Source organism: Phalacrocorax aristotelis, chromosome 1 (assembly GCF_949628215.1).
Source record: "Phalacrocorax aristotelis chromosome 1, bGulAri2.1, whole genome shotgun sequence".
Taxonomy (NCBI): domain Eukaryota; kingdom Metazoa; phylum Chordata; class Aves; order Suliformes; family Phalacrocoracidae; genus Phalacrocorax; species Phalacrocorax aristotelis.
Genome location: NC_134276.1, coordinates 168,046,521 through 168,070,077, shown reverse-complemented (window position 1 = coordinate 168,070,077; position 23,557 = coordinate 168,046,521). Strand labels below are relative to the sequence as shown.

The 23,557-nt window shown below is 39.9% G+C and overlaps 1 protein-coding gene across 1 annotated transcript in view; it reads right to left on the bottom strand.

Annotated features, from left to right (window-relative positions):
• The window catches only part of FGD6 (FYVE, RhoGEF and PH domain containing 6), an 80,394-nt gene that overhangs the window by 3,581 nt on the left and 53,256 nt on the right, over positions 1–23,557 (bottom strand). Inside the window, exons 10-20 of the mRNA XM_075080624.1 lie at positions 18,614–18,672; positions 18,445–18,516; positions 17,895–17,963; positions 16,152–16,235; positions 14,896–14,975; positions 9,689–9,791; positions 9,028–9,174; positions 8,082–8,184; positions 5,775–5,902; positions 4,915–5,043; positions 2,402–2,550 (exon numbers count right to left, since the gene is read on the bottom strand). Of these exons, the coding sequence (XP_074936725.1) occupies positions 2,402–2,550; positions 4,915–5,043; positions 5,775–5,902; positions 8,082–8,184; positions 9,028–9,174; positions 9,689–9,791; positions 14,896–14,975; positions 16,152–16,235; positions 17,895–17,963; positions 18,445–18,516; positions 18,614–18,672 (1,123 nt within the window). The remainder of the gene's footprint in view (positions 1–2,401; positions 2,551–4,914; positions 5,044–5,774; positions 5,903–8,081; positions 8,185–9,027; positions 9,175–9,688; positions 9,792–14,895; positions 14,976–16,151; positions 16,236–17,894; positions 17,964–18,444; positions 18,517–18,613; positions 18,673–23,557) is intronic.

Here is a 23,557-nt window from a genome sequence, read left to right as displayed (position 1 = left end):
CCACGCCCTCTGCTTTTGCAGCTGGTACAAGGGTATTAGTGAAGAGCTAGTGGCGCTGAGGGAGGAATCCACAGGGCACATGGGCTGGGCTGGAGGAATGGTGCCTTCACATGACGACAGAAGTTCCCCCATATTCACACACACCATATATGCTACTACTGGATCACATATTAACAGACACCCTGCACATCATATCTGTGAAAATACAAGTATATGTAAAGTGGGGGGAAGTCCCAAACAGCTGATCTGAGGTGTCTCAAACTGGACATTCGAAGTTAATATTCAGACACTTTTACCCCCTACAGCTGTGGTTTCTGTTCCTAATTGATTATGGGGTGATAAACATCCACACCTTCTCAAGAATGCTGCAAAAATTAATGCTTCTGAAGCACTCCAATGCTACGCTGACCAATACAGTAAAAAATGGAATAATTTTGTCTCCTGAGTGAGGGCTGAACTGTGTGCATGTAAAGTTAAGGGGCCCAGATACTGATTATTTTTTTTCCCTCAGCTAAAATCTTGCAAGAACTGAATGAGACAAAGATTATAAAATTATCTTTATCACAGAAATACAACCCTGTCTTAGTATTCACGTGTTATCTGAATGCTAGTTATCTGAATGTTAGCTCTTCCTCACCGTGAGTGTTTAACTTTGTATCCATGTTCTTTGAATTTCAGCTTTTGGTATGCACATATTCAGCATGTGTAAGTGCTGATGCCTCTCTGAACACACAACTCAACTTCTATCTCTTACTTTTTAGGGCTCACTGTATTTTCCACTGCCGTGTATTCATTAAAAATAATTAAAATGGAATACAAATACAACAAATTCATAAAGAGCTTAAGCATTGCACAGGGTACTGGACTAACAAATTTAAAAGCTCATCAAAAAGTAAACATCTCTTAAAATTTGTTACTGCATTTTCACAAATATATCAGATATTTCTTTGGCCCTAACAGGAAAAAATAGTGTCTACTGATGCAAACAGGCCAACAGCATGTTCTTTGTTTTTCTTCCTTTAATGCTATTGAAGCAGCATTTATTCTGGAGGTTCAGCATAAACCTCCTCAGGATATTAAATACATGGAGAAAGCTTGCAATTTAAGGTACTACTTACTATTAATCACTTATATCCATATAGTATATTACTATGATATATAATTATATATAATATACAATATTATTCTACTAATATTATTATATTGCTGTAATTTATTGTTATTCCTTGCCTCAGTAAAATAGAGTACATCCAATTTCAAGTTTTCCTACTGATGACAAAAGCCATTGTCTGAATAGGAAAACAAAGCTATTGAATGCCTTGGATTTTAGTTTTGTTTTATATAACACAAATGAGGACACAGTGGAAACAAGAGAATACTATCTTAATTAACAAGGAAACATTTGTGTGCATCTGCAAGACAAAGTGCTCCCAAATATCAAATAAGACTTCCAGATTTTGTGGGTAGAGAAATGTCATTAAACATGTTCTCAGCTGTTTAAAATTTTCAGTAGCCCTGGGTACTTTGTTTTTTAGAATATCACTATTTGCACACCTCTATACCTGCAGCCATTTGAATGCTAAGTATTAATAATGGACTAGTTAGCACATGAAATCTATTTTATTAATGTATAATTCATTCAGGAAAACTGCAGTGGAACCAGTCAGATAAGCTAGGCGTGTAGGCAAGATAAATGTATTGCTTTCATGCTCATTTCTAGTTTCCTCCATGTTTAATACAGCAAATGTTTTCTACTGACCAATGGCAAACTTCTAGGTTATTTTATATAGAAGACAACAAATAAATTGATAGATATGACTCCAAACTCTGACACGTCAGCAGGATTTGAAATGAAACAGCTTGTGTGAGTGTTCTTTGAATTCAAGCTTTTGCTCTGAACATATTAAGTGTGCCTAGGTGCTTGTGCACATCTGCACACTCGCTTCAAACTTCCGTCCCTTACTTTTTAGGGTTTGCTTTATTTTTCACTGCCATATATTCATTAAAAAGAACTAAATTTTACAGCTGGAAATAAAAAGGGACATATCAGTTAATTCTTAAAACACATTTTCTGGATTTTTCCAGAGGTGACATTCAATTTTCACTTGGGCAGACCACAGATAGGGGGATGGGCTACGAAAATGAATTTATCTTATTTTATCTTAGACTTTTCCATTCTCCTACATTTGTTCTTTTGCAGAAGACAATCTGCTTCTTCAGTTCAAGCATTTCAGAAGTCCTAACGAAACCAGGACCTTGTGTTTAAGTAACTGAAGTTTTATTTACATATTATGTAATATGAGTCTTTTGTATATATGCTTAATCTGTGATTACTAACATTTATGACTTCTGAAATGTTTTCTAGAAAAAAGTAACAGAATTAGTTCAAGTAGTTTCTTACTTTTGAGCTGAATGGGGATCATCTGCTTTGAATATATAAAATAAAGTGTTTTTGTGCAGTAAATGGAACACTCTAGACTCTGAGTTTTCATCTTTGACTTCACTGACTGTGAATCCAAGTAAAGGCTGGCTCTCTAATGCTGCCACATCCTATTTTACAGGGGGAGAAAAGCAAACAAGACAAAATTAGAACTTGTAAGACATACTACGAAATGCATTTAGACTTTACTCATGCACCATACCACTGCAACAGATTATTCAACAAACAAGTTGTTACAAATAGTCATGCACAAAATGCCACTTTTTATAGTCTCCATGCATGAATCTGGGACAGGAAATAACAAAACCTTGTAGACTTCAACATTGCCGTTCCTCTTTTTATTCCCCTGATAACATCTGCCTTATCTGTCACTCTGTAATCTCATCATTCTGCCTGGTAAGGACTTCTTACATCAAAAGATATAAGACCAAAGGTGCATCTAGCCCAGTGCTCTCTCCAACAACCTCAGTAGTGAGTTTTCATGTCTTAAAAGTGATATGGGATGCTATTAGCTGCACTGGGTATGCAAAAAGGAGGCGCTATGGATGTAACCTATGTTCTCCAGCACTGGAGTCACACTCCAAATACTTTTGATGGCTAAACTTATGTTGCTTTCTGTTGCTGAAAATTAACAGGAAAGGGGGGAAAAAAGTGCTGAGCGTTCACAAGTGGTTGGCTAGGAGAGAGTGGCAAGAGAAGCTGTACCTTTTTACCTTCTCTTAATTTAATTTCAAAACCTGGCTAAAAAGGCATCCGTCTCCCTTCCTCATTCATCTCAATTACTTCCTTTTTTTAATACTCCTGTCTTGTTAATTAACAAGTACAATGCACAGCATTTTTGGAAGGAAAAAAAAAGTATTTTCATCCTGTGCAAATTCCAAAACAGTGTTTTGTAAATGAGCAGGGTCTGCAATGCTTCTGGAAAGAAAAAATAAAGAATGTACATAAACACTGACACATTGGGTGAAGACTTTGGTAATTGCCTCTACACTGAAACAAGAGTATCCTGTGAAAGCAGTATTTCTTGATATTGGAAAACAGTCAAGTAAGGCTTAGCAATCTGTTTTTCTATTTTAGGTCTTTGTACCACTAATAAGTGGTCTTTTTACCACTAATGTTTATATCACTTGGAACTAATGTAAGTAGCTTAAGTGAGGTTTCCTGACTAAGGCCACACAGGACCTTCCCTTCAGACTCTAAACAACGTCTCCTGTAATAGCTTATCAAGATGAAAAATAAGGACAGATATTCCTTAGTTTAAAGAAAATTGGAAAGAGTTAATTTAGTGATTGCAAGCTGCAAACTGAAGCTACTCTGGCAGGCTGACATCTCAGAAGCAGCCAAGCAAAAGAAAATTTAAGGTGACTGTCACAGATTAATATGCCTTTCTTTACAATTGCCAAGGTCTCCTTTGCAACTGCCAGAAGAGACACAATGCTCAAATATTTTTCAAATCTTCGCAAAAGTAATAATTTTGTACATAACTATTTAAGGTATTTTTAGAACTACCTTTTTTTTTAAAAAAGAAAACTATTGCCAATGCTGTGGTGGAAATAACGTCACAGGTTCTGGACATAATTCAGAAGTTGTAAAATAAAGGTTGGGACTACAGGAGGAACAGCCCAGGAACAAATCTGAGCACAAACCAGAAAATAACTAGAGTGGGGGTAGTACATGGGTGAAGAAGGGCGATTCTTTACATGGTCAGGACAGGTTGGGCCTGAGAGAAAGTGAGGGACAGGAATACTTTAAACAGATGCTTTGGGTATTTTGCTCTTAAAAGCTCTTAGCAAGCTATAACATATAATATAAAAAGGCAAAAACCAAGATCCTCCAGTGCTACAATACATCCATATATGTTGCAATAAAATTACATCCTCAGCACATGCTGGCATGTACAGAGCTTATATGTATGTTAGAGATTATTCCACACTGCAATAGGACTACATATTCTAAATAAAAAAAGCAAATGCCATTAGATAAGACGCATTTGTGTTTTTTTTTTTTACTGCAGCACTGTATATTAAATAACAACTCCAGGCTGAAGACAACAGTTTGAGGAGAAGTAAAGGGGTTTAGTTTGCTCATTTTCCAAGCATCCAAAATACCTTTTGGAACTGCAGAACAAGATACTTCAAGATGCTTTTATAATGTTGGCTTTGCCACTAGTCCAGTGTGATGCATCCAAACAGACCCCCATGTATTCAACTGACTCAGAACATACCTACAACTGTGCAATGGTGTGCAGTGCAGAGGTACTCAAAGCTAGGTCTGGAATCAGAAACAGCGTAGCTATATCAGTGTATTATGGTACCGAGCTCACTGGGCCTTTTCAAAATACTACATTGCAATCAGATCAATTACTGTAAGGTGATCTGATTTTATTTTTATGATCTAGAAACAAGCTATAAACAACTTTGTTGCAAGGACAGTATTATCATTGGATATTTGATTTCTAACACGTAGTCTCTTACCTCACTAGCAGCATATGTGTATAGCACCTTATTTTTTATAACAAACCATAGGTGTTTCCATGGTTTCTTACTGCCCTTAGATCGGTGTAGGTAGCCACTCATTGTAGAGTCTTCTGTATTTGCTGAAACCTGAGAAGGAAAACCAAAACCAATAAACAAACCCCAAGACTATGTATGCATCTGTCCAGGTTTTTGCAGTACCGTTTTTTTTTTTTTAAAAAAAAAAAAACCAGACCTCCAGAGCCCTGTCCTGGCAAAGATGCAAATTCTTACAAGATAATGTTGCTAATTAACTCAGATGGCTGAAAGAAAAATTATTTTGTCTGCCACCTTCTATCTGGTCTGGAAGAGAGGTTTCTGCAGTTCCTAAAGGTTGGAACTGAAATTGGGTGCAACAGGACGAGAGGGCTGAAACACAGAGGACCATGTACACCTGGAGAACACACATTCCTATATAAGAAGAAAAATTACTTTCTCCCATTCCCAAGACCTCCAGTATAGGTAGGCAGAGTTTAGCTCTACCTTTCCTAATCATAAGCCAAGAGCTGAGTTAGTGTAGGAATCTTCTCATTGACTGTTGGTGCAGAGGTAAATCACAATTCCTTGAAACAGGGAAGCAAGAAATAAATGACAATTCCAACTATCTCTGTGAATTACAGTCTCTCAGGTGTTTACACAGTTTATACACTACTTCATAGTTCAGGTCCCTGCCTATATGAAACTAAGGCCCAAACCACTGTTAGAGGCGATTTTTGACTTTTGATTCTAGATAAGATGGCTAAAATATGGAATTATTTTTTTCACTGTTAATATTGATATAATACCAACAAGGCATTACTTTTGACCAATAAAGCACTTACTTCTTTGAGGGCTGCAGGAATTTTTTTCTGCTTTCTTCCAGAGGGAATACTATGTAATACTGTAGACAAGGCACTTGATGGAGATTTATGGTTGACTGGGGATCCGCTCTTAGGAGTGCACTGGTTATCTAAAATGCATAGGATGAATATATTGCTTTCGTGTCGCAGATGACTAAACGCAGGCAATAATTCTTTGACTTTTTCTTTCTTAAAAGCAGCTGACATTTTTATTTTGATTACAGTGTTTCAATAGTAATGCCTAATCACATTAAATTCAGTGTTGAATTAACTTTTCAATATTATCAATACCATGAGTTAGAATCCCCCAAATCACAATCAGACTAAAAGCCACAAGAAATTTAAAACTAAACGATTGGTCTTGTTTGTTTTCAAAGTCTGTTTTCTTGATGTTGAACTACCTTTGCCCATAAGCAGGGTGAAAATTAAGTCTTAAAAACCACAAAATTTTTTTAGACCTGTTCTCTGCAGTTCAGTCTGTGCTTTATCTCTGTTCTCTAACTCTGTCCTTCAATTCTATACATCTGTTATATTCTCAGCTTTTATCAGTATGGATGCTGTAGGGTTCCTCTTCCAGCACCATGCCGTCACACACACACTTCTGGAGATCTCCAACTCCAGAGCATGTGCTTCTTTCTCCACTGCCGCAGGCAGCTCCTTCATCTCTCTTGAAAGACTTCTGCAACACTTCACTCCTTTAAAACCCCTTTTTCTAGCAACACCCACCACTAGTTTCTAGTCCAGTCTGGAAGGAGTAGTGCTGCCCTAAGCTTTATTAACTCCTCTTCTAGAGTTGTCCCTGAACATGGTGAGGCTCTGAAATAATGAGCAGAGCAGGAGAGTAATTGGATTGCCACCTGTACTGCACCTGCTCTGCAGCTCTTTTCCCAGCTAAAAATACCTGCAATTGCCTGCAGCACAGCAGCCTCTAGTGCCCAATGCAGAGACCTGCAGGCGGTCCAAGCAATCCATCTTTCCCATCATTGCAGGCTCCCACCACCAATTCAAGGGTTGTCAATGCTGCTTTCCACACCCCCATGACAAATGCCACTCCCAGCATGCTGGAAGCCATAGCTTGATTATTTCACTGGGGCATCACAGATTTTCTGATATCCTGGAGAGCTTGCGTCAAACTGGAGGGTCTGCCAGAGAGGAGGGCAGCAAACTGTTTCAGTCCCTGCTTATGGCTCATTTGTGCATTTTATACTAGAGTCTTTGGACAGAATTCAGAACAGGTCTAGTGAGATGGGACTGGATTCCCACCTCACTGGGAGGTGCCCTTCTGATTTCACATTCATTTCTGCATAATGATATGAAGATCCTTCAAAGAGGTGGATTTTAATTCCCTCAGGATGGGAAGGAAACTGCCCCTGGATCTCACCTCTAATCAAATGTTATTACCACCACACATCAGTAGTACCACAGTCTCTGAAATTGCTTCAATGAAAATAGCTCTAGCGATGGTGTTTTACATTGAAACCCATGTTGCCACTGTGCAGTAGGCAACCGTTGAAGAGTTTGCTTTCAGAACTGAGGTGCAGATATACCAATCTCTTGAATTCCAGATGAGCCAAGGCTTGAGGCTGCAGAGCCTCAGCTTCAGTAAGATGAAGGCTTATGTCTTTATAGAGCCCCAGAGCTTCAGCTATCTCAGCAGCTTAGCTGGCAAGAACGAAGTTTACAGGCATACAAGTTACAGAGAACAAAAGTACACGTGAACCCACTAGGAGGTCACGATAAGCTGCAAGGACTTTACTGTACACCTGTACCCTGTGAATAATGAAAAGCAATGTACAATAGCTACTTCAAAAAGAAAGCAGCATAGGCTACATGTCTTTATCACAGGGCAAATGCATGCACGTTTCTGGAAGGAAGAGCAAATTTATTGCACATTCACTTCCTAACTTACTCCACAGAATCTTGTTTGGGCTCTTATAACCTCAGATGCCTTTAGATTGGATACTAGGAAAAATTTCTTCCCCAAAATGGTTGTCAAACACTGGAACAGGCTGCCCAGGGAAGTGGTGCAGTCACCATCGCTGGAGGTTTTTAAAAGATGTGTAGACATGGCACTTAGGGACATGGTTTAGTGGTGGTCTTAGCAGTGTTGGGTTAACAGTTAGACTCGATCTTAAAGGTCCTTTCCAACCTAAATGATTCTGTGCCTATTGCTTTTCAGGCTCTAGCATAATTAGGCACTTGAACCCAGCAGTAAAGACTATGCACAGACATACCATGATAATAAGGGTCACAAAAATAAGACAGACAGTTTGTGCAGATTTTCTTTACCTTGTTTCTGTAGCTCCCTGAAACAATGATCACATACTCTTGCTGGCTGGTTCTTCATATAGTCTAAACCATGTTTATTTGATGAACAAGCTTGACAGACAATCTGGAAACAGATAAAAGCATTATTGTATATGATGTGCACCTGTAAGTCACCAAATGCTCAAAGACGTTCATTTCTTTCAGTACTTTAATCCCATAACAGAACCTGAAATAGGCATTATTTTACATTGAAAATGGTTTAAGACCCTGGCTTTTCCTTATGTTCTTATGTTCAACATGCTGCTCTTTCCTCCTCTAAATGATAACAATTTAAACAGAAAAAAGAAAATATCACTGAATTACACAAGTCAATAAGCCAGCGTTAACTATCCATGAAAAGCAGAAGAGGCCTACTGTGTTACTGAACTGTTTAAATCATATGCTTTTAAAGAAATAACTAAAAATAGTCATTGCTCCCTTGAAAATTTCTCCAGAACACAGATATCTCAACTGCATTGAATTCTGCATTCTCACTTGATTAAAGCAAGAAAAATAAAGGCTTATTAGAGATACAGTTCAGGAGTGTTAAATAAGTGTTAAGTTATGTACTAACTTAAAAACAAAATCATTATTTCTCTTATGAAAATTAGTGAGGAAGACATTTTTCTCATTCTTCATTTGTATTATGTAATTGCAGAAGCAGAAGGCAACCATAAAAGGTACTCCAAAATACAAAATAAGAAACATGTAACAGGTTGAAAGGTTCAACACTGGTCTGACATAACATCTTACTCTAAAGCATAAAACAAAACCAAAACAAACCAACATGTTGTTTTTAATCCATATAATTGTGTCCCATTACAGTGTTCCCTTACTAGCATTGTTGTGGTACAGTCAGGCTCCGTCTGTATTTGTCACACAAGGAACCCAAATGACTAACTGAAAAGGTAATCACAAAATCGCCAACCTTTCCGCATGCCCTGCAGTGATGCCTTCTCCACGTCAATGTGAATTCACTTGTACAGATCATACACATAGTGGCTCTAGTATCAGGGATCCAGATGGGAGCCTTTGATCCCAGTGGACTATTTTCTTCTTGTTTCTCTGGATCTGCCTGAGAGAACACAGGCAGAATACCATTACTTTCAGTGATAAGAAATAAGATTAATATTTATCAGTGATTATAAGTTAACTCTAATTATGTTGGAAAGCCTTCTCTGATAAATTGTCGTCATGGCTTTAAATGTTATCTACTGTTTAATCAATGACCATTATAATGCAAGCCTGAAGACAGAACTGTATTTAATTAGTTCAAAAAGGCTGTGTGACTTTCAAGCTTTACCAGCCTATTTATACCAACAGCTGCTGTATTTTAAAATCTTTTCATTTCATCTGTTTTCAAGATTACCAAGAGAACTGAGAAAGCTGGTTTGGGTTTTTTGGAAGAAAATTATTTTAAATTTACAAAGTAGATGAAATTATGAAATATCATTCTGTTCTATCATCTGTTCACTTATTTGCCATCCTGTTCTATTATTCACCGTGGAATGTCACTTGTTTCTCTAAACACCTGCAAAGAAACTTCACATTCAAAAAGGGAACAAACCAACAATGAAGATGTAATATACCTCTTCAAGACTTTTGCTGGGATTAAACGTGAATCTCTTTTTTGCATACTCTTCAATTGACTTGGAGATAGCTTCTAACCACTCATCTCTTTCTGTAGCAGAACTGTTGGAGTAAAAAAAAAAAATCAATTTTTATTATTATTAACATTTAAAACTATGAAGCAAGTGTTGATTAGACTTCCATTAGCTTTATTACACATTGACTTAACTCTCTTGCAATTTCAGTTTTATAGACCATCTCCAGTTCCTGCTGAAACTGTCATTTTTTAACGGCCTGCATGGTGTCAGCTATTTGTGTTGCTTAATACTAAAAAGATTTCTGTCTGTTATGATGGGGATTCCCTCCCTCCCTTTCCTCCTTCCAAAATACACTGTGATTGTTTCAAGGCTTATATGTCATTGCTTCCCCCTTCTCCCTGGACCCTTGAATAGCTTGAGTAACACTGGCATAAATGGTGTTCCCAGAACAAAGGAATGGGCCCTACCTCTTGAGAGGGGCTCTGAGATTTCAGCAAGCCTTCCCCCACCCAGCCTTCTATCTCAGGGTGCAGCTTGTTATACCCAACCCTGTGAAACCCCAAGCTTCTGTCAGAAAAAAAAACATGCTCTCTCTCCCCCAGCCTTGTGCTCCTGACTGTTTGCTCCTACCAGGTCAAGCTGCTTTGAAATAGGTATTTTTTCCCAAATACTTCCATTGGATTAGCTAGTCCAAAGAGATAAACAGATGCACTTACTGTAGCCCTTTATCCCACAGCTGGTGGACCGCTGATCAAGTGCAAGAAAAGTATTAGGCTGAAGTGGCATGGCACAGGGAGAACAAGGAGAGCTTGGCACAGCAGGAGCCTGCAGCTATACTGGATTACATGCAGTGCCAAAGCACCTCCTGAGGCCGTGGGCCCACCTCTACTTTCATATAATATAAATCCACACTGCTGCTGCCACAAAGAATAGCCTATTATACTCCCTCTCAGCCACTAGGTCTTATTTTCTTCCTTGTGCCTGAACACATGTGGCTTATGAGGTTGGCTGTAAGTACAGTGGGCTGCACTGGGAAATAAATACCTATTAAAGCAAGCCATCCACCTGCCTTTCCTCTGAATCAATTTACTGACTGGGCTTATCACACAGCTGAACAACTAGTTGTGCCAGCACCATGGAAGGTGTTCTGAGGAAGGACGGAAGTGTTTTGTGGCAGAGGAACAGCTAGACTGCTTTTTTAAGATGGCGTGCCAGCTTTAAAAGGGCTTCTAAAATTTAAACCACTATTTACCACCAACATTTTTTCCCCCACTCCTTAAACAGTATCAAATAAATTAGTTTGTTTAAACCAAGGAATTTAACATGATGAACATATAAAAAGGAAAGTTAGGTATGAGGAAAGCCATGATTTACACAAATTAGGTGTGCAACACCATTATTGTTTATCAGTTTTTGTAGGTTAATTTGGAAGCTTTAATAATCTTTGAACCTTTAAGGAAAATACTTTTAGCGACAGTTTTGAACTGGATGAAATTGAGTACTATACAGAATCAGAGAGGACAAATCTGGTAAGGTAAACATAGGGGAAGCCTGTGAGGCATGAGGGGGGGAAAAAACGACCTAGTGCACACAGCAACAAAATCAGAACAAAAGGAGAGGAAATAAGCAAGGGCAAAGAAATGATTTATTGTCTGTCCCAATATCTCACACTCTGAGCGGAATATTTTGTTCAGTTTATTTACCTTTGCTTCCTGATCCAGTAAGAACAACTGGTCTGCATTAGCTACATAACATTCATAACTCTAATCAACTCCTTTGGGTTTTTCAAAATCTGGTTACGTTTCATTAGGTTCCTAAAAATATATTTAATAAATAAATTTAAAGTTGGCCTGGTTTTTGGAGATTAAGCAGCCCCCATTGTGTGGGGACTGCTACACATAGGGCTGCTTGCACAATGAGCTACATGGCTTATGCCCTAATATTTCTCTAGGAAGCTCTCATTTGGTAGGTTTGCTAGTGCTAGCCTCTAGGGCTGTTTACAATCCCTCAGAATTTAAAAAGCAAAGGCGGTGCCATCAGCAACTGAGTTGATGTAATGGTTTGCTGCAGCAAAACAGGCAGCATTTCTTCTGCTGTTACTCCCAGCCCTCCCCCACAGCTGCACAGCCCTACCACATCCCTCACTGCAGGTCCAGTATTTGTTGCATCCTTCCAAAAGCTGTTTTGTGTACTAAAATTGCAAGGGTTTTTTTCAGGTTGTTTTAATTTGTTTTTTAATTTAGGCTTTTATTTAACAAAACAGCATTGAACTTTTAAATGGAGTGCGGAGAGTCCCAGAAATTGTTATTACTATCAAACATGTGCTAGGACCACATGTCGCCACTGCCCAACACAGTAAGCAGCTCGGGGGTCCCAGGAGGGCTCACAGAAGGATGCCCCTGTTGTTTCCCGGATCAGAGTCTTAGGGCACCTCTCCCAGCTGAGCTAGTCTCGCATGAGCTATCCTTATGTTAGGGGAGCCAATGCAGTTATGCCTGCCTGGGGTAGCTCTTCGCTAGCCTTATCGAGGGGGATGGGGCCAACTGGCTGCAGACCATGTCAGGCTGCCATGACTATTGTTTTCAGGACCAAAGCTTTACTTCTGCACAGTGCTGTATCGTGCAGATGTGCTAACTTGTTTCTCTGATTAACAGATTTCTAGTACAATACTGCATTGTACCATGTGAAACAATACACATTCCTACAGATATCCCAGGAAGACTGAAACCTCAACTCACACTAGATAAAACAGAATACTAACACAAGTCGGTAAAACTAAACCTGAAGTGACAAAGATCTTGTCTAGGAATTAATCTATACTTCAGTCATTAAGTGGTTTACATTTTATTACTAGCAATTTTCACCAGCTTAATCGCTCCAAACCCTTCCCTGTCTCTGCCCCCAGGGTTATTTCAGAATTTCTTCTTCGGTGTACACTCCACATAACGCTTATTTTTTGTAAAAATACAGAAGTGAAATTTGTCTCCAATGTCTGTAAGATTAATTTGAAGGTTTGTAACTGAGATTTTTATCACACAGGAGCCAAGAAGCTGTTAGAATGAGGCACCACCAAAAGGAAGGCGCAGTCTGTATTGATAAGATACTGATTCTCTTCACGTCCAGGATATTTATCAATAGGAAGAATATAATTAATTGGGGGAAAAAAATTTTGCAAGCACCTATTGCTGGTAATGTTTCACTTGTTTCCCTCCTGCACCACAACAGACCCAGGCCTCGATTACAGACAGATAACAATCTGAAAATCCTCATTTACATTTGGGGCCCCCAGCACCACCTTCATCCCAAGCAAATGCAACCTCTCTCTGGCACTGCCGGTAACTTAGGGCTCTTGCACACACACAGCTTCCAGCAAGTATAGAAGTAACAGAGCTGAATGCTCGCCAAAGATGCAAGATCAACAACAACACTAAAAAAGAAAGAGCAAATCAGAGCAGCTTTAGTTGGTAATGCGAGGGTAACTCCAGTAGTTTCAAGGTCAAGACAAAAGTATGTCACAAACTCTGCCCAATTTGATGAGAATGTTACATATATGAGTTTTTCCCTATGGACCAGCATGTATTTCACAGAAGTTGCTTTTAATCTACCGTTTAATCAGTTCCTCAAAAAGACAAGTGTCTCTTGTTTGTGGAAAATACGTAGGTTGTATTTCAAAATGATAATCTTTTCACAAGTTCCAATGATTTTTTTACAATTTTTAAAACGTCTGAATTAAAAGTGAAATGCTGTTTCAAGTCAAGCAGAGATAAATCCACATTGCTTACTGCAATCCCATAAATGTCTTCATTTATCTGAGTGACACCCAGTCACCAAGGCACCTAAACAGCACAGACCGGCTCGTGTTATACTAGAGCAGAGTCATACCCTAAATTGTGAAATGCATCTTTTTTTTCCCAGTGTGCAAAAGAACCAAAAGAAACATTGAAATTTGTTGAAAAAAAAAAAAAAAAAAATACCCAAGTCTGTCGTTATAACTAACTACTGCTCAGACAATTGAGCTCCTTCATTTGGCTCCTTTGGCAAGGTTTACCGTGGTCTACCCCTCAGCTAGAGATACTGCTATCTTTGTGCAGACATCCTCACATCGGTATTTACAAGGTCACATAAAAAGAAGCAGTCTGCCCTTGCTCAGCTTTGCTAAACAAAAGAGAAAACATGTCTGTCTTCATTGGTATCAGCACTGTCACAAATGTCAGAATATATAAAACTCCAACACAGTAAAAACAACAATCCACAAAACCAGGTCTTTGCTAAAGGCATCTCGGTGAAGGCAGACCACAGCTGCTCTGGTTTAGTGCCCATGTATCCTTTTGCTGCTACACGGAGAATTTGGTTTTCTGGTAAAGACAACACCATTCCAGTAATTGCTGCCATTGCCATAATTTCAGATCCATTTCTTGTTTCAATTACAATTATTTTATCTAGAAGACCAGGATGACTTCTTTCTATTTATATCAGTTACCAATAATATTATCAAAATGTACTGTCATGCTTCATATTCTGTCCTGTTAATACATTGACAGAGCGTATCAGTAACCTTGGAAGAACAAAAAAAAATACTGAAAAGCAAAGCCTAAAATTAATTGAATTGAAACAATTTTAATTCTTGTTCCTCTCAAGGAAAGGCAGTGAGAGGATAATATTGCAATTTACTTCAGGTAAATTCTGAAGGTGTAAGCTAAGCTGAAAAGGAGGAACCAAGAAAAAAAGTTTTATTCACTCCGCTTAACAGTTAACTGTCTTGAGGACAGCAGAATCCCTAGCAGCTGCAGCCTTAAGCCCAAATTGCTCAAATACCAGCCACATTTAAGATAGCTTTTGTACTTCTATCCATCACTTCACAAAGGGCAGTCTTCCTTACAAGTCAGGGTGAACTGTATTAGAGATTGCAAATTCATATGGTATCTGTGAAACTTACTTTATGTGACCAGGCTTCCTTTCTGCTGGCTCGTTTAAAAATAAATTTTCAAAATCAGTTTTGAATATGAACAAAAGTAAGTTAAGACTAAGCCTACCTTATTTCCAGAAGCTCATCTGTCACTCCCTCTACTCTGTAATTACTCTACCCAAGGGTAACTTTTCATTACAGAAGTGCAAAATAAGCTATAAAAAGCTTACATGGCCTGTTTGAAATCACGTTTTTAAATTCATTATTAATTTGTAAGACTTACCTTGCTGAAAGAATGAAGGATCTCTCTACACTTTCAATGTTCAGTTCATTCTGATACGCTTCCTGGGTTGGTTTTTTAACCTTCAGTCAAGAGAGAAAACTTGACATTCAAACTGAAATAGTACTTTTATAGTTGCTTTAGTTTTACTTACTGTAAAATCTCTTACATTTTTATTGCAGAAGGGATACACCGGAGAGAAAAATATCAAAAGTAGGAGATCATACAGCAGCCCAGATGGCCCAGCTACACTAAGCTTGCATGGAGCCCACCATTCTATTTCACTGTGGCCCCGTACAAACACTGAAGATGTACAGGGGAATGAACCTCAAGAGCTGTCAGATACCTCCCGTTGTGCTTGAATATGTCCATGCCCGTTGCCCTCTAAGCTCCTCCTGCCACTGGGCAAAAAAAGGCACTACTGTTGCAGGACAAGATGTAGCCTACTGATGTACCCCAGAGTGGTTGTCTGCCCCATACCCCCGAGGGCTCGACCACCCTCCTGATTCTCCTAAGCTACCAAGTTTCAAACATAAGAAGGTTTGAAAGTTAGGAGTGTTCTGAGCCACAATGAAACAGCTGCTGGCAGAAGAGTTATTACAGCTCTGCCTGTGAAATCTTGAACCTGGGCACCAGATCTGTGCTGCAGCTGGCCTTGGTGCTTTTCTCTGACAGGACCAGAGACAAGTTACTTGATTCCCGAGGCAACGGTTTGTTGTTTCCACTAACTGTCATGTCAGAGACTGCGTCAATATATGGCGTGCATGTCCCTTATCACTACCCAGAGGGGCTCAGGGCTTAACTTTGATGCTTTTCACAAAGGCACAGAAACAAAAGCCACACCTTCCCTCACAGTTAGCAGATCTCTATAAACCACAGAGATTTGATCTGTCAGAGGCTTATGAGGCAGAGATGCCTAATCTCTGGGTGTGGGCAATAAAAAGCAGTTACAAGGCAGAAGTGAGGTAGTCTAAACAAAATGCAATACAAAAAATAAGTAGGCAGACTATTTCAGAGTAGGACAATACTGGATGAAATGCAGGTGAGATGATCCTGTGGCAACAAAGTTTTTTTAGGGAAACTTAAGATAGCAACCCCACAGGCTGTAGTATGCCAGAAACGTTAATCCTGTAGGATTGCTCTAGAGCATACGCTTCTTTAATATCTCTTTCCACCAATAAAAATAGTTGAGTTTTGAAAATTGGAAGGCCTTAGTTTAAGTAGATTTGCAGAAAGACTCATTTTAACAAGTGACTCACCTTCATTCCAGCCAACGACAACATGTTGTTGAGTTTATACATCCCTGACTGAACTGGAGTAGTATACAACAGGGCATCATTGAACTGTAATATAGAAGCAATACTTTTTAATGACTAAAGACTGGTTTAGAGACATTTCATTTCAGATGCATTTTACTGGAAGTACAAAACTCACGGCACAGATCAACTGTCCAGAAAGACATCTTCTACTTCCTATTGTTCCACTTAGAACCCAAGAAACATTTTCATGTATGAATTTAGATAACAATAGGTGCCTATTTATATCCTCCTTGTGTAAATATACATTTGGTACATGAGTAAACAGTGCGCGGATGTCAAAAAAAGGCTGTGAAAAAGGACAAAAATGTTTCTCATGTACTCAGCTTTATGGTATAACGAACTACTTTAAAAGGATATTAGAATTAACCATTCAAACAAAGCAAAACATTCCAGAAACTTGGAGACAGCAGAATTTATGGTTGTAAGGACAAACTTATTCATAAGTACCATGTGAATTTTACCAGTTTAAATGTGTGTCTACTGTTTATTTCCTGTTCTACCAGACTTGGCTTCACTCAGTGCACTTACTGAACAGCTATTAAGATTTTTTTTTCTGTGCTGTTCAACACATGGATCCAAACTTCATTTACTGCACACAAACACAGACCAGAAAAATGAACTGTCTTGTAAGTTTTTGCCATGAGGTTCTTTGCAAAATAACCAAATGTTTCCTGAGCCTTACTAATCTTCACAACATGATCAATGGAAAAATTACTGCTTCATTGTCTAAAGGTATAAACACTAGTGTGCACTTTTTATACCTAATAAGAAGAACAGACAAACCCAGAAACAACCCACCAAAACCCAAAACAGCCCACCACCCTAAAAAAAAAAAACAAAAAACAGAAGAAAATCTGAGCTAGAGCTACTCAGATTAGCAACATCTGATTTGGAAAGTCCAGCTTGAGACAGCACCAGATTTTTGAGATAACCATAGATGATATCAGTTAAGGTAAACTCGGTGCTTTACATGCTACAAATTCATCTCCAGAACATAATACAGGCACTTGCAAGCTTAGAATATATACTCTGTGACTACCTAGGGAAATATTTATTTGTACTACAGTAACTACAAGACAAGATTTCAGCCAGGACTGTGAACCAATAGTGCCACAAATTACACACAGCAACAGTTGGCTTACTACCTAAATAGGAGAGATAAACAAAAGGTTTGAGTGAAAACAGAAACTTCAGAGAAGCACAGAAGTTTCAAAACAAAACAGACAGGAAGAGAATGCAGCACTTAACTTCCAGCCCAGTGGTCTGCTCAGGATGCAAGTGGGCTTATGTGGAAGAAGGAGAGACGACGAGGGAGGGAGGCAGGGAAGGGCGCAATAGCAGCAGCGGAGTTGTAGGTTTTAAGAGCTGGTACGGCTAACTGGGATGGAGTAACTGTTCTAGTTTTTGCACTACCACAGATAACGTCTTCTCATAAAAGCACTCAAGTTTTAAGTAAGCATTGCTCAAAACAGTACATTTTAGTGAGAAAGGGTTTTCTATTAAAATTCGTGCATATGCAACATATGCTCTCTCTAAATTAGAACTGAGCAAGTAGAACAGCAAAAATTGGTAATTTTTTTTTCACTACCTGAAGTTATTAGTTACTTATGTTTGCAGGGTCATGTTTCAACCACTGAAAATTACACTACTGTTAGGCACACAGCAACATAAACAGCATCTTACCAGAAAGAACATTCGTGGCTGCATGACCTTCCGGGACAGCTTCATCAGTGTTCCCTCTTTCAGAAAGACCTAGCAAATTAAAACAAGCAATTCAAAACCTAGCTTTTCAGGGCACAAGGCATTCAAATGAGCTTACTTTTTCATCATCATCATTATTATTATTATTACTACACAAGAAGTGCTGCAGAAGTTTTGGGATTCAAGGTTCCCTTTCTCTAAAAGTGAGTGTGAATAGCTGCATTACAGTTTTCCACACTACACTTGAAACCCAGACAAAAACAAGGTTAAGCTTGAGGGAAAAAGCTGCCTGCAAGATCTGGCAAAGAATCATATTCTAAAAATCGTTAAGTTTTCATCAGATAAATGTCTAAAAAATAAAAACAGCACACATATGGAGAGGCAGTATTCATCTGACTGTTCGAACTGAATAATTAAGCGATGGCCCATTTTTCTTCTCAGTATATGCCAGCTTCAGTATTTTGCTTGCATATCATCTGTGCTGAATCACTGATTTCACTGCAGTCTGCTGAATGCCATCTGGAGGACCTACCCTTCCTGGCTGTACAATCTCATGGTGTCCATTTAAACTGTACTGAATCTGCATGAGTTTCTGAAAATTATCCTACAGGGAGAAAAAGCAAAAGGTAAGTAATTGCCCCTTCATTTAAAAAAAAAAAAAAAAGCTTTAATCATCCAGTTTTATAAGTCAAAATACTTACTCCCTGCTTCATGATGTCATTAGCATGGTTTGCAACTTCTATGACAACAGCTAGAGCATCTGAAGAATGAAGAAATGATGTTTTGGTTATACAGACTAGTTAGCATTGGTATTATGGTAAGCACAGATACAACATTGCCCTCCCACATCATGCCAAGATTCAAGGACCTGATTGTACAGTCACTGCATTCATGAGCACATCCCATAGATCCCAGAGACTTTGGATCATGGTTTAATAAGTCTGCCCTAGCAAGTCATTGCTTCAAATAAGTTTCAATCATTTCTTACAGCTAATTAAAACGTCCATAAGCAAAATTAAATTCTGGTTTCTCACACAAAGAATTACTTTAATTTTAATGTCTCTACTTACAGAAGAAAAGTTAACACCATTTTAACTGAGACCATGTAGAGATTAAGTTTTTTCAATTTTACAGAACTGCCTCCAGTGCCAGTCATGGAAGGCTACCTAGAAAAATTATCCACATCTTTTGTGATTTCCTTCTTTTGTCTTTAGTTTTGTTGCACCTCAAGATAACAATATAAAGTTCACATTTCTAAATTTTAAACTTTTAATGCCAGAATAAAAAAAATCTCTAAAAGATTAGAGTTGCCAAAGACGAGGGACTTCATTAAGTACTGATATTTAACAACTAGCAACTTCACTGTAATATATGCTAAGGTGTAACTGCAAAAAGAGGTTACATAAAAGCATTAGGTAAATTACTGAACAATAAGCATATATGAGATAGAACCCCTCCAAGGATCTTATCCAAAAACTTGTAATTTACTTAAGTAGGGGAAAAAATACTAATTTAGCTGAAAGCTAGAACAACTGCTCTGATAAAATGTAGTCTCCAAAGCATTTCACATCTTCTGAGTAACTGAAGTGCAGTCAGGCACTTCAAGTAAAGGAAATATAAAGTTCACAGAGAAGCCTACCAAACCAAGTAAAATCAAAGCCTTGGGGTTTTTTTCCAGATAATTGTTACAACATTAGTAGTCTAGAGCGTATATGCTTCCCTTATTGTTGAGTTCATATTCAGAAAGAAAGCATCTTAAAAGATACAGCTTTCTGAACTGAATGGTTCAGGTCATGAAGCCCTGTAAGAAACTAAACTGACGTGTGGAAAAAGCAGCTCCCCTTCAGTCAAACTAAGGAGAATTTTTGTTCAAGATTTTCATGAACCAAGGCAATGCAAGCACAGGAGTCAGTTAGAAGGCATAGCACATATCACAGAATCACAGAAGGCAGGGGTTGGAAGGGACCTCTGGAGATCATATTGTCCACCCGCTCTGCTTCAGCAGGGACACCTAGAGCAGGGGGCACAGGAATGCGTCCAGACGGGTTTTGAATGTCTCCAGGGAAGGAGACTCCACAACCTCCCTGGGCAGCCTGTTCCACTGCTCTGTCACCCTCACAGGAAAGAAGGTTTTTCTCATCTTTAAGTGGAACTTCCTGTGTTCCAGGCTGTGCCCATTACCCCTTGTCCTGTCATTGGGCACTGTGGAAAAGAGCCTAGTCCCATCATCCTGACACCCACCCTTTAGATATTGATAGGTATTGATGAAATCCCCCCTCAGTTTTCTCTTCTGCAGGCTAAACAAACCCAAGTATCTCAGCCTTTCCTCATAAGGGAGATGCTCAGTCCCCTGATCATCCTGGTAGCTCTCCGCTGGGCTTACTCAAGCAGTTCTGCATCCTTCTTAAACTGGGGGGTCCAAAACTGGACACAGTACTCCAAATGTGGTCTCAGTAAGGCAGAGCAGAGGGGGAGGATAACCTCTCTCGACCTGCTGGCCACATTCCTTTTAATGCACCCCAGAATATTGTTGGCCTTCTTGACCACAAGGGCACAGTGCTAGCTCATGGTCAACTTGTTGTCCACCAGCACTCCCAGGTCCTTCTCAACAGAGTCACTTTCCAGTAGTTCAGCCCCCAGCCTGTACTGGTGTATGTTCCTCCCCAGGTGCAGGACCTTGCACTTGCTCTTGTTCAATTTCATGAATTTCGGCCCAGCTCTCCAGCCTGTCCAGGTCTTGTTGGATGGCAGCACAGCCTTCTGGTGTATCAGCCACTCCTCCCAGCCTGGTATCATCAGCGAACTTGCTGAGGTTACACCCTATCCCATCATCCAGGTCATTGATGAATATATTAAACAGGACTGGACCCAGCACAGACCCCTGGGGAACACCACTAGTTACAGGCCTCCAACCAGACTCTGCACCATTGATCACGACCCTCTAAGTTCTGTTGTTGAGCCAGTTACCAATCCACCTCAGTGTCCACTCATCCAGCCCACGCTTCCTTAGCTTGCCTGTGAGGATGCTATGGGAGACAGTGTCGAATGCCTTACTGAAGTCAAGATAGACAACATCCCCTGCTGTCCCTTCATCGACCCAGCCAGTCATGCCATCATAGAAGGCTGTCAGGTTGGTCAAGCATGGTCTTCACTTTGTGAATCCGTGTTGACTGTTTCTGATAGCCTCCTTTTCCTCTACATGCCTAGAGATGACCTCCAGGATGAACAGCTCCATCTCCTTTTCAAGGACAGAGGTGAGGCTGACTGGCCTATAGTTTCCCAGGTGGTCCTTCTTGCCCTTTTTGAAGATTGGAGTGATGTTTGGTTTCCTCCAGTCCTCGGGCACCTCTCCTGCCCTCCACGACCTTTCAAAGATGGAGAGTGGCTCAGCAAGAACACCCGCCAGCTCCCTCAGCACTCGTGGGTGCATCCCATCAGGGCCCATGCATTTGTGAAGATCCAGTTTGCATAGGTGATCTCTGACCCAGTCCTTCTCAACTGATGGTAAGTCTTCCTTTCTCTAGATTTCTCCTCTCTCCTCTGGAGGCTGAGATGCCTGAGGGCCAGCCTTAGCAATAAAGACCGATGCAAAGGCGGCATTCAGTAACTCCGCCTTCTCTGCATCCTGTGTCACCAGGGCCCCTTCCTTGTTCAGCAGTGGCCCCACTATATCCCCAGTCTTCCTTTTACTACTGATGTATTTTAAGAAGCCCTTCTTGTTATCTTTGACATACCTTGCCAGTTTTAAACAACATTCCTATATTCCTCCCAAGTGGCCAGTCCCTTTTTCCACATACTGTGAACTTCCCTCTTCCATTTGAGTTTCTCTAGGACCTCTTTGCTCGTCCATGTGGGTCTCCTGGATCCTCGCCTGACTTCCTCCTAGGGATGCACCAATCTTGAGCTTGGAGGCAGTGGTCCTTGAATACTGTCCAGCTCTCTTGGACACCCCTGCCTTCCAGGGCCCTAGCCTATGGGATTCTTCTTAGCAGGTCTTTGAAGAGGCCAAAGTTGGCCCTCTTGAAGTCTAAGGTTGTAACCCGACTCATAGCCCTGCTTCTACCTCACAGTATCCTAAACTCAACCATCTCATGGTCACTGCAGCCAAGGCTACCCCCAACTCTCACATCCTCAACCAGCCCTTCCTTGTCTGTCAGGATAAGGTCAAGCAGCACATCTTGCCTCGTTGGCTCCTCCACCACCTGCATCAGCAAGTTGTCCTTGATGCTCTGCAGGAACCTTCTGGATCGTGCATGGCTTGCCGTGTTGCTTTTCCAGCAAATATCAGGGTGGTTGAAGTCCCCCATGAGGACCAGGGGCCTGCTACTTCCAGCTGTCTGTAGAAGGCTTCATCAACTTCCTCTTCTTGATCAGGTGGCCTGTAGCAAATGCCCACAACAGTGTCACCCATATTTGGCTGTCCCTTAATTTTTACCCACAAGCTCTCAACTTGTTCTCCTTCCAACCCTAGGCAGAGCTCGATATATTCCATTTGCTCCCTCACATAAAGAGCAACTCCGCCACCTCGCCTTGCTGGTCTGTCTTTCCTGAAAAGCCTGTAGCCATCCATGACCACATTCCAGTCATGCAAGCTATCCCACCATATCTCTGTGACTGTAATGAGATCATGGCCCTGCGACCGCACACAGATCTCTAGTTCCTCCTGTTTATTCCCCATGCTGCGTGTGTTGGTGTACAGCCATTTCAGAAAGGTAATTGAGCACACAGGTTTCCCCAGAGGGGCTTACAAGGACCCACTATAGCCATGCAAACCCTTGAGGTGGATGGTCTCCTGGTTGCCGTCGCATGAGGCCGCTATGGCGCCTTTATCACTGCTCAGGTTGTCCTGTCTTATTCCCCCATTGTGTGCGATGGCATTAGCATTGCCAGTGTGTCCCCTCCCCCCAAGTTCCTCACTTTAAAACATTTGATCAAAATTTAAAGTTTAGATGTAGATATCATGATGTCAGCTGAGTTTGCTGAAAAATAGCTGGTGGTCTACTAGGAAACGTTGGAGCTGCTCCAGCCAAAACACCCCCAGTGCCCATCCATTTAAAAGAAAATTAAGGGAAATTTAGCTAAATTCATGAAGACAGGAATGAACACTTTTTTTTGTTTTTGGTTATACTTTCCTTCATGTATCACCTATTATATCGATTAAACACTTAAATTTTACTCATTGAATTCAAGAAAGATTGAAGAATGTTAGAGGAAATTTGCTGGTTATTGAAGGGAAAGTTCCATGATCTCAGGGCTACTTATGGAGCCAAGACTAAAGGAATCTAAATAGCATAAAATAATCTATAGGGTCAAAGTCCATTAACAAAGTGGTTTTTGGCAGGGAAGAGCATTCTAACTCTTATACCACTTAGCTGGAGTTATGTATTTAAATGAAGGTCATCAGGAAGAATTGTGTTGTTTGGGTTTTTTTCCAAGAACACTAATAGTAACCAAACCTAGTGTCCCCCAGCCCCCGCAATGGAATTTAACAACTAAGCGAAGTCAGAACTAAGTTAAACTTAATTATCGCAAGAAAGATCTTGGTGAGTAAAGATTAGATTTTCTTTTCTTATCCAGTTTCAGAGATAGACTATCAAACAAGTCTAATGCATAAAATAAAGACTGTTATTGTCACAACTAAGCTT